Genomic DNA, 11,339 nt, shown 5'->3' on the forward strand with positions numbered 1-11,339 from the left:
GTGAGACTCCTTCCTCATTAGAAAGAGTAAGAGTGGTAGAGGTTACAGCTTCTGTGTATTGAATAAACTCCTCTCTGCTGGACAGTACCTGCATAATCTCATTTAATCAATAATCGATTTGACAAATGTTGATCAAGGGTCTGCTGCAGCCATGCCCTGTTCTAGTGGGGGAGGGAAAATAAACACATCTGCCACAATAAGAAACACACAGATTATGGCTTATAGGGGAAGGAAAGGAAGGGGTCAGGGAGTCAGGAGAACCTGGGCCTCTGTGAAACCCCCAGATGCCTGCCTGAGTCAGAGTTGGGCTTCATTGTTGAGGTTTTGATAGTAAACAAAAAATAGTGGAAACCCCATTAACACGTGTTTGCCTCAAGTGGCTCCTAACCTTTGACCTAACCATGAGCTGTGCCTGTTCCCATGGTGGTCCGCCCACAGTTGGAGCCACCAGAGTTCTCTGGATACAAACTGGCTCAACCTGGTGAGGTGGGAGGGAAATGAGGCCCAGGGAGAGTCTGATATGAAGCTTGATGTACTGGGTTGAATAGTGTCCCCCAAAGATTCAGGTTCACCTGGAATCTCAGAATGTGACCTTATTTGGAAACAAGATCTTTGCAGGTGTCATTAGTTAAGATGAGGTCATACTGGCCTAGGGTGGATCTGAAATTCATCATGACTGGTGTCTTTATAAGAAGAGGAGCGGGAATTCCCTGGCAGTCCAGTGGTTAGGACTCAGTGCTTTAACTGCTGTGGGCCCAGGGTTCAGTCCCTGGTTGGGGAAGTAAGATCCCATAAGCCCCAGCGGCGTGGCCAAAAAAAAAAAAAAAAAAAAGAGGAGAGGAGAGGATACACACATGTGCAAAAAGTGAAGATGGCCCCAGAGGCAGAATTTGGAGTATGTGGCCACAAGCCAAGGAATTCCAAGGATTGCTGGCAACCTCCACAACCTAAAAGAATCAAGGAAGAGGGCTTCCCTGGTGGCACAGTGGTTAAGAATCTGCCTGCCAACGCAGGGTACGCGGGTTCGAGCCCTGGTCCGGGAAGACCCTACATGCTGAGGAGCAACTAAGCCTGTGCACCCCAACTACTGAGCCTGCGCTCTACAGCCCGTGAGCCACAACTACTGAGCCCTTGCACCACAACTACTGAAGCCCATGAGCCACAACTACTGAAGCCCACGTGCCTAGGGCCCCTGCTCTGCAACAAGAGAAGTCACCGCAATGAGAAGCCTGTGCACCGCAACGAGAGTAGCCCCTGCTCACCGCAACTAGAGAAAGCCCGTGCACAGCGACAAAGACCCAACACAGCCAAAAATAAATAAAATAAATAAATTTTAAAAATATATAAAAAAAAATCAAGGAAGGATTCTTCCCTTGAGTCTTTGGTGGGAGCATGGCCCAGTCAACATCTTCTTCTTTTTTTTTTAATAAATTTAGTTAGTTTTAGCTGCGTTGGGTCTCCATTGCTGCGCAGGGGTTTTCTCTAGTTGCGGAGAGCTGGGGCTGCTTCTCATTGCGGTGGATGGGCTCTAGGCATGTGGGCTTCAGTAGTTGCAGCTCGCGGGCTCTAGAGCGCAGGCTCAGTACTTGTGGCGCACGGACTTAGTTGCTCCGCGGGCATGTGGGACCTTCCTGGACCAGGGCTCGAGCCCGTGTTCCCTGCGTTGGCAGGCGGATTCCCAATCACTGCGCCACCAGGGAAGCCTCAACATCTTCCTTTCTGACTTCTAGTATTCACATCCGGTTCTTTCTTCCCCACAAATTTTTATTAGTAAATGATTTATAAACGCAAAAGGTTACAGGTGAGAGCATATCATCCATACATTAATTTACCCAGAAAATATTTATTCAGCGCCCATGTCAGGGAGCTTTCTAGGTACAGGGCGTTTACAGTTTATTGGGGAGGACAGGGAAAAAAAAAAAAAAAGGTACAGTAGATCAGATAGTGCAAAGAGTTATGGAGAAAAATAACAGAGGATAAGGTTATTTGTTAGGTTAGGTGTGTGTTTGCGAGGATGGGGAGGGGGTGATGCTATTTTCTGCAAGGGGGTCAGGGACCGGCTCTCTGACAGGTGGTTTCTGAACATTGCAGGCACTGGGACCGGCAAATGCAAAGGCCGAGGGTCAGGAGCGTGCTGGGCCGGCAAGAGAGGGCCTGTGTGGCTGGAAAGGGGCGTGCAGAGCAGAGGAGCGGGACATGACTTCGGAGAGCAAGTGCGGCGCCCCGGCCAGGATGCCCGCGCTCTACCCAGCCCTGCCGGGTCCTTGGCTGCGCGCCGCACCCAACATGGCGGCCGCGCGGGACTCGCCCGCGGGATAGCGGAAGTGCGTATCGGCGGGCGCCGGAAGTAGAGAGCGGCCCGCCCCTGCCCCGGGTCTCTGTGGAGCCTCTGACGCGCCGGCTTTGAGCATCCCTGGCCAGCCAGGCGGGAGGCCCCGGAGCTGTGGCTCCGGCGGCAGCGGCTCGTCCCGCCCTCGACATGGCCAGCATCGGAGAGGTACGGCAGGCGCCTGTCTCTACTCTCCTCCCTGCCCGGCGACTTTGGTCCCGCTCGGTCCTCCCCACCCCGACTCCGGTTTCCCTGCGTCCTTTCCGTCTCGCTCCCTTTCCCGTTCCATCCTTCCCGTCCTGACCTCGGCTGGCTCTCAGCTTCCCATCCTGACCGCCGCCGCGGCCCTCACTCCGACCCTGGCGTCGGCCTGGCTTGGTCCTTCCTGCCCCGACCCCGGCCTTGGCCTCGCCCCGTCCTTCCCATCCCTGCTCTGGCCTTGCCACTTGCCCCTTGCCCCTTGCCCCTTACCCCATCCCCCCTCCTTGACCCATCCCGCCCCCTAGGACCTTATCCTGTATCCGAGGGCATAAGCTCTCTCAACTTTCGGTTTTCCATCCGTTTGCCGGTCCCGCATTCCTGATCGGCAGACTTCACCCCCTCTCCCGTCTTCCCCAGAGTTTCCAGCCCCTCTAGGTCTCCCAGGCCCTCTTCCCATGCCCCTGTGCCTTGGCTCAGCCCTTGGAGCTCTGAGACGTTCCTCCTCCCTGCCCACTTCCCTTCGCATCCCATCCCATCCTGTGTCGCTGAACGTTCGGTTTCAGTCCAGCCCACTTTCCTCTGAGCCTGCTTGTTGTGTGACTTGGGGGGTGGTGGAAGAAAATCCATTTCACCTGGGAGACTTGTGACTCACCCCGAATTTCTTCCCCAGTGCTCCACAAATCTGGGTCCGACGGAGAAACCCACCGAGTTCCTGTAGTGGGGTGCAGGGTATTTTCTCTGTAGACCAGGAAATGGGGGATCCGGACAGTGACTAGGGTCTTTCCTTTTGTTGATTCCCAGCTACCTGTTTGTGTACCTGTGTGCACCTGTATTTATACCTGTGGTCCGGGACTCAGACCGTCGAGCGTATTCCCTAAGCCTTGCGGGCTTGCTCGTGCTCCGGCTAGCAGGAGCGAGTTCGGCAGGAGTGCGTGGGAGGCGGCTGGGGTTGCCGACAGCTGTTCTTCATTGGAAGCGGATTTGGCTCGGAAGTGGCCCCTTGATTGAGGGGGAAGGTGTGGGGCCCACCTGTTCGCTGGTAGTAGGATTGAAGGGCCAGAGAGTACCAGCTCCCCCAGGAAGAATCCTGGGGGTATAGCCTGGCTGTGTTAGCAGATTCCCGTTAGTCGCGTGTGCTTGGGCGGGGGGGCTGTCTGGCACCTTGGTCTTACGGGGTCCTGGCGCAAAGGCCCCTCTGTTCCTTGAATCAGATGTCGGGACCCTGCCCAGTGAGGCCTCTTGGCCCATCGTGAGGGTCTTTTGGCTTGAGAGGAGAGAGGGAGACTCTTGCTCTATCCTGGACATGATCAAGGTCCCTTTCTCTGGGACGGTCTAATTATTTAAAAATTTTTTTTATTTTTTATAAATTTATTTTTTAATTTTTGATTGTGTTGGGTCTTTGTTGCTGCATGTGGCCTTTTCTCTAGTTGCGGTTACCGGGGGCTACTCTTCGTTGTGGTGCACGGGCTTCTCATTGTGGTGGCTTCTCTTGTTGCGGAGCACGGGCTCTAGGCGTGCGGTCTTCAGTAGTTGTGGCACACAGGCTCAGTGGGTGTGGCTCGCGGGCTCTAGAGTGCAGGCTCAGTAGTTGTGGCACACAGGCTCAGTGGGTGTGGCTCGAGGGCTCTAGAACGCAGGCTCAGTAGTTGTGGCGCACGGGCTTAGTGGCTCCACGGCATGTGGGATCTTCCCAGACCAGGGCTTGAACCCGTGTCCCTTGCATTGGCAGGTGGATTTTTAACCTCTGTGCCACCAGGGAAGTCCCTGGGACAGTCTAATTATTGATTGATTGATTGAGATACAGTTAACATACTGTAAAATTTACACTTTTATTTTATTTTATTTTTTTCAGTTTTTTAAAATTTTTGGCTGCACCGTGTGGTATGCAGGATCTTAGTTCCTTGACCAGGGATCGAACCCACGCCCCTGGCAATGAATGGAAGCACGAAATCATAACCACTGGGCTCCCAGGGAGGTCCCAAAGTTTACTTTTAAAGTGTATAATGCAGTGGTTTTAAAATATATTCACGAGGTTGTGCCACCATCCCCTCTCTGATTTCAGAGTGGGGGGGTCTAATTTTGAGGGTCCTTGCTGGGCTTAAAATGCAGATGTCTAGGACTGCTCCCTGAGTTTCTGAGGAGTCGGGCTCTGCGTTTTTAATAGCTCTTCAAAAGATTCTGAAGCCGTGGTTTGTTGACACCCAGTTCAATGGCTCTTTCCCTTGGGCATTAGAAAGTGATCCCTGTTCAGGAGCCATTCCTGGCCTAGGGAGGAGACGGGCAAGCAACAAACCAGTACAGTTCACCTGATGAGGCTGGAGGCTGGAGGGGGGCGGGGAGGGTAAGCTGGGGCGGCAGAGGAGGAGAAGGTGAGTTAAATGTGTCTGGGGGATGCTGGAAGGGCTTCCTGGGGACGGAGCCTTTGAGCTGAAGTTCCGTGGCACGTTGGGTGGAGGGGGCAGCTTGTGCAAAGGCTTGGAGGCCTGAGTGCCGTGGGACAGGGGACATTCCAGAAAATGCCAACTGGAGAAGCAGAGGCTTAAGAAGAGGGGCAATGTGAGAAGCATCCCTCAGGTCACTCCTGTGATCAAAAAAACCAAAAACAAAAGTAAAATGTAGGGCTTCCCTGGTGGCGCGGTGGTTGAGGGTCTGCCTGCTGGTGCAGGGGACGCGGGTTCGTGCCCTGGTCCGGGAAGATCCCACGTGCCGCGGAGCGGCTGGGCCTGTGGGCCATGGCCGCTGGGCCTACGCGTCCGGAACCTGTGTTCTACAATGGGAGAGGCCACAACGGTGAGAGGCCCGCGTACTGCAAAAAAAAAAAAAAAAAAAGTAAAATGTAAAATTCCACACACTTGCAAAAGGATGTTGTAATGAACTTCCCTCTATGTACTCATTGCCCATTTTTTTTCTATTTCTTTTTTAAAAAAATCATTATTTATTTTATTTATTTATTTTTGGCTGCATCGTGTCTTTGTTGCTGTGCACCGGCTTTCTCTAGTTGTGGTGAGCGGGGGCTACTCACACACCCCCGCTCGGAGGTGAAGAAGCTCGGAGGCCTCCTCCTTCCCTTCTGGTGGCGGCCCCCTATTTGCTGTTACCTCTGCAGAATTCGCTGCCTTTCCTGAGGGGAAGGTACGCGGACTTAGAAATGCAGCCTCCATTCCAGGGAAGAGACTCAACTGCTGCAAACCCAGCACGACTGGGCCTCCCAGGCTTGGCGGTCGGGAGACCGGGGCGGGGGTGGGGGACCCAATCTGACCTGCTGCCCGGGCGGCTGCTCCTCTCGTCCAGGCCTGCTGCCCTGAACGCCTGTCCCAGGACAGGGGGTGCTGGCCTAAGGACAGCACTGGGGCACAGCATGTGGAGAAGGCGATCGCGTCGGGGGTGCTGAGACTGGACGGAGGAAGCTTCAGCTCACCTCCTGTTTTGTTTTGTTTTTTTTAATTCATGTAATTTCTAGGTGGTTTTGAGAGAAATTCAGTATTCCATACTGTAACTGGAAATGATATGATGCTGGAGTTTCTGGGAGTGTCTTGCCCTGTGTTCTCTTTGCTCTGCAGTGGTGTTCTTACTTTGATAAATCCGCGAATTGGGCATCAGAAGGGGTCAGCCTCAGGCTGCTCGGTGGAATTCAGGCCCAGCTCTTCCCACTTGTGCCCAGGAGCCCTGTATACCAAGCTTGCCTGATAAGGATTGCCCCTGGGCCCAGCCTCTCTCTCAGGAGATAGAGTCCCTAGGTCTAGGATGTGGCCTGGGAAGCTGATTTTTTAACAGGTGTCTGGGATGATCCCAGATGATTGCGTCTGGGAAATTTGTCAGGAAAGTCACGTATGGTTCAAAACACTAGACCCCAGGATACAGTGACCCGGGGCAGCTATGGAGCTGGGTCTGATGGCTGCCTTCTGCCCCTGTAAAGGTGGGAGGAGGGAGACAGGATTGAGGGCACTTCGGAAGGAAGGAGGGAAGGGAAGGCAAGTCTGGCTACTGCCTCTCAGGAAGAAGGGTGAGTGGGAGGGGCCGATGCTGTTGAAAGGGTGGGCAGTAATCGGGGAAACCTTTCCCGTCCTGGCAAGGGCTCGGCCAGATGCAGAGGCTGGAGGGGTGTCGCAGTCATAGTTCCCGGGAAACCCCTGGTGCCTGTGTGGGGTGTGCAGACAGGCCCTTCCTCCCTGGACTTAACGGTTGCCATGGCAGCAGCAGGGCTTTCCAAGCCTGGAGGCTTCCATCCATGCAAATATGTATGGAAAAAGAGGGAGGACAGAGGAGGCGGGGCTCGTAGACAGAATCACTGGAAAAGGCAGTAGAAATAGTTCTGGGTGCTCTCCCTCCTGGGAGTGTCAGAGAGGCACCCCGTCAGTGAGGACGTTTAAGGCAGGAGGGGCCCTTCAGGAGGTGTTGGGAAGCTGCAGGGATTCCTGCCCACCATGGGCTTTCCTTAGAGCATCCCAGTTCCTTTGGCCTTGATTTGGGGATCTCACGGCACACTGACATAGGTCTGTCCCCTCTTTGTCTTGGTTGTACAGGCACTGGTCAGTAAGATGGGAAGCCCACATCAGGGCAGAAAACCTTCTGTAGACATTTGCAAAAGCAGAATGAAACAGTAAGATGAGTGGACATCTTACTGGAAATACCAACATGGATTTCTTTCTTTTTTTTTTTTCTTTTATTTATTTTATTTTTGGCTGTGTTGGGTCTTCATTGCTGCACGCGGGCTTCCTCTAGTTACGGTGAGCGGGGGCTACTCTTTGTTGCGGTGCGCAGGCTTCTCGTTGTGGTGGCTTCTTTTGTTGCAGAGCACAGTCTCTAGGTGCGGGGGCTTCAGTAGTTGTGGCTCGCGGGCTCTAGAGCGCAGGCTCAGTAGCTGTGGTGCACGGACTTAGTTGCTCCGTGGTATGTGAAATCTTCCCGGACCAGGGCTCGAACCCGTGTCCCCTGCACTGGCAGGCAGATTCTCAACCATTGCGCCACCAGGGAAGCCCCCAACGTGGATTTCTAACCAGGAAGTCTGATAAGTGGAGAGAAGTTGTGCCGTTCCTATTGTTTGTTACGAATCTTGAGATTTAAAAATGTTATTGGTCTGGTAGGTGCTGTTTCTTATTTATCAGGGCCTCATAGTTTCATTTTCTCATTTGCATCCAGCGCTGTCCTGAAGAGCTGATACACGTATCATACACATAATGGTAACTCATTACCCATCAGAGCAACCCTGGAGGTGAAGGCACCGTTGTTACTGGTGAAGACCAATTATCCTTGTTTCTTGATGGAATTCGCCAGCCCAAGGATGTTTTAATACAGCCTGCCATTAGGGGCAGAGCAGGTGGGGGCAGAATAGCAGCTTTTACAAATGGCCAGCCTCGCCGATGGTCATGAGTTGAGTTGGAAACCTGCCAGACTTGTCTGGAGACCTTCAGTAGGAAAAATCTCTCTTAAATTTCAAATCTGTTACTTTTTTTTTGTGGTACACGGGCCTCTCACTGTTGTGGCCTCTCCCGTTGTGGAGCACAGGCTCCGGACACGCAGGCTCAGCGGCCATGGCTCACGGGCCCAGCCGCTCCGCGGCATGTGGGATCCTCCTGGGCCGGGGCACGAACCCGTGTCCCCTGCATCGGCAGGCGGACTCTCAACCACTGTGCCACCAGGGAAGCCTTCAAATCTGTCACTTTTGAAGAGCGATCCTGGTGTGCAGATTGAAAGGGGCTTTCGGAGAATGTTGGGGACTCTTTAATCTGCAGTTAAGGTTTTTGGTAACACCCTCTTCTTCCCCATGGACTGTGGTGAAGGCTTCCCTTGCCTGAGGGCCACCCTGGGGGATCCCGTGGAATTTGATGCCCCTTGTTTTCAGGACGCAGCCAGCGCCGGCGATGTGCCCCCTGCAGCAGCCGCGGTGGCAGATGGTGCCCACCTCCTGGGCTTCTCGGACGAGATCCTCCTGCACATCCTGAGCCACGTCCCCAGCATAGACTTGATCCTGAACGTCCGGCGCACCTGCCGGAAGCTCGCAGCGCTGTGCCTGGACAAGAGCCTCACCCACACGGTGCTGCTGCAGAAGGACTATGAGGTGAGGGGCTTGGGGGTGGCGCTTGGCATGCTGGGGGCAGAGATGGGGAACAACCGAGGTGCCCGACTGAGGCCCCGCACAGCCTGGCAGTGGTGGGGCACTTGCAGGGATGATACGGCAAAAGCCAGGGGCCCAAAAGTGCAGGTAGTGTGCCATCTGGACCAGAGCACAGGTAGAGCAGGCGCTCTTCTGGAAGGGTCTTGGGCCTTGGCACTGGGCCAGGAGGGAGACTGACTTCCTGGTAGGTACCCAGGAGTGGACATGCGGGCCCACTGTCAGTGTTGGGCTTTCCTGTGGAGTTAAGCACAGTTGGAGGCACCACCTCTCCCCACCAGCGGCATCCGAGAGTTCTGGTTGCTCTGCATCCTCGCCAACACTTGGTGGTGTCAGTCTCTTCAGTTTAGCCACTGTGATGTGTGGGAGGTGGTACCTCATTGTAGTTTTAACTTGTATTCTCTGGTGGAGGATGCTGTCGATTATGCTTTCTTCAGGTGCGTGGGCCATTTGTATATCTTCTCAGAAGTGTCTGTGCAAGGCTTCTGCCCATTCATTATTGTCTATCTTTTTCTTAGTGAGTTTTGTGAGTTCCATATATATTCTGGTACAAGTCCTTTGTGGGGTGTGTTGTGAATATTTCCTCTTATAGTCTGTGGCTTGCCGTTTCATTTTGATTAATAGTGTCTTTTGAAGAGCATAAGTTTTTAATTTTGGTGAGGTCCAATTTATTGAATTTTTGAGTTCATGCTTTTTGTATTCCGTTGAAGAAATCTTTGTGAAACCTGAGGTCATGAAGATTTTCTCCTATGTTGTCTTCTTTCTTCTTTTTAACTTTTTAGAAAGTTTTAATTTATTTTTTTGGCTGTGTTGGGTCTTTGTTGCTGCACGCGGGCTTTTCGCTAGTTGCGGCGAGCAGGGGCTACTCTTCATTGTGGTGCACAGGCTTCTCTTGTTGTGGAGCAGTGGCTCTAGGCGCGTGGGCTTCAGTAGTTGTGGCACGTAGGCTAATAGTTGTGGCTTGCGGGCTTAGTTGCTCCGCGGCATGTGGGATCTTCCCAGACCAGGGCTCAAACCCGTGTCCTCTGCACTGGCAGGTGGATTCCTAACCACTGCGCCACCAGGGAAGCCCCTTTATCTATTTTTTTAATAGGGTAGTTTCTTTGCTATTGAGTTGTATGAGTTCTCTGTATATTTCGGATATTAACCCCTTATCAGATATATGATTTGCAGTATCTTTTCCCATTTAATAGGCTGCCTTTCATTTTGTTGCTGGTTCCCTCTGCTGTGCAGAAACTGCTCAGGTGATGCAGTTCCTCTTGTTTCTTTTTGCTTCTATTGTTTTTGGTGTCAGATTTCAAAAAATCATCACTAGGACTGATGGCAAGGAGCTTATTACTACTTATATTTTCTTCTAGGAGCTTTATGGTTCCTGGTCTTACGTTCAAGTGTTTAATCCATTTTAGGTTAATTTTGGTGTATGGTATAGATAGTGGTCCAGTTTCATTCTTTTGCCTGTGGCTGTCCAGTATTCCCAGCACCCTTCTATGTTGTCTTATAGAAGTTTATAGGTTTAGCTCTTATGGCAGGTCTGTGATCCTTTTGTGTTCATCTCCACATATGCCGTGAGATCAGGGTGAGGCTCACTGTTCTGCACACAGCTATTCACGCCTTCCACCACTACTTACTGAAAAGATTATCCTGTCCTCGCCGAATTGCCTGCAACCTGGAAAATCAGTTGATGACCTATTTTAAAGATAAACAGAGGCCTTGTCCTTAACTCAAATTTTAGGGGACTTGGAGGGGCTCCTACTGCTGTTGCTGGCTGGGCAGTGATGCCTTTGAAACCCAGAATGAGGTCCCTTAGAGCTCAGTCTCTTTCTGTGAGAGCACTGTGCTCCTCCCTGATGGAGAGCTGAACTTACTCCCCAAAGCGCTGAGGTCAGGCTTCCTGCCCACGAGGGTTCTTTACTGTAGAGGAAGGGCAGGTGCACAGTCTGTCTGGAGCGTTTAGAATGTGTGTCCCTCGTCTGCACAGTTCTGTGTGTGCATTTGCTGTAGAGAAGTGATCATGTGCACAAGCCTTGTGTACATGGATGCTGTGTTGTCTGAAGGCCTTGGTGGCCACTGGGCCCCCGACTGCACATACTGTGGCTCCCTAGGCCGTCCAGGCCAGGTTTTTGAGGAACATTTAATGATATGAAAGTGCATGTGACGTAAAGGAAAGTGACAGCGAAAGAACGCTTCCAGGGCGTGATTCCACTATGTGATTTCAAAAAACCCCACCTAACAGAAAACTTCCCATCCTAACCACTTTTTTTTTTTTTTTTTGGATACGTTAGGTCTTCGTTGCTGTGTGCAGGCTTCTCATTGCAGTGGCTTCTCTTGTTGCGGAGTACAGGCTATAGGTGCGCAGGCTTCAGTAGTTGTGGCACGTGGGCTCAGTAGTTGTGGCGCACGGGCTTAGTTGCTCCATGGCATGTGGGATCTTCCCGGACCAGGGCTCTAACCTGTGTCCTCTGCACTGGCAGGCAGATTCCTAACCACTGCACCACCAGGGAAGTCCTCTAACCACTTTTTTTTTTTTTTTGGTCGTACGCGGGCCTGTCACTGTTGTGGCCTCTCCGGTTGCGGAGCACAGGCTCCGGACACGCAGGCTCAGCGGCCATGGCTCACGGGCCCAGCCGCTCCGCGGCACGTGGGATCTTCCTGGACCAGGGCGCGAACCCGTGTCCCCTGCATCGGCAGGTGGACTCT

At 52.6% G+C, this 11,339-nt stretch overlaps 1 protein-coding gene across 2 annotated transcripts in view; it reads left to right on the forward strand.

Annotated features, from left to right (window-relative positions):
• Positions 1 to 2,145: 2,145 nt before the first annotated feature.
• The window catches only part of FBXL18 (F-box and leucine rich repeat protein 18), a 40,212-nt gene continuing 31,018 nt past the window's right edge, over positions 2,146 to 11,339 (forward strand). For both annotated transcript variants that reach the window (XM_079899164.1, XM_079899165.1), the window contains exons 1-2: positions 2,146 to 2,497; positions 8,373 to 8,588. In XM_079899164.1, coding sequence (XP_079755290.1) covers positions 2,480 to 2,497; positions 8,373 to 8,588 — 234 coding nt within the window. In that variant the 5' untranslated portion in view covers positions 2,146 to 2,479. The remainder of the gene's footprint in view (positions 2,498 to 8,372; positions 8,589 to 11,339) is intronic.

Source organism: Stenella coeruleoalba (assembly GCF_951394435.1).
Source record: "Stenella coeruleoalba genome assembly, chromosome: 15".
Taxonomy (NCBI): domain Eukaryota; kingdom Metazoa; phylum Chordata; class Mammalia; order Artiodactyla; family Delphinidae; genus Stenella; species Stenella coeruleoalba.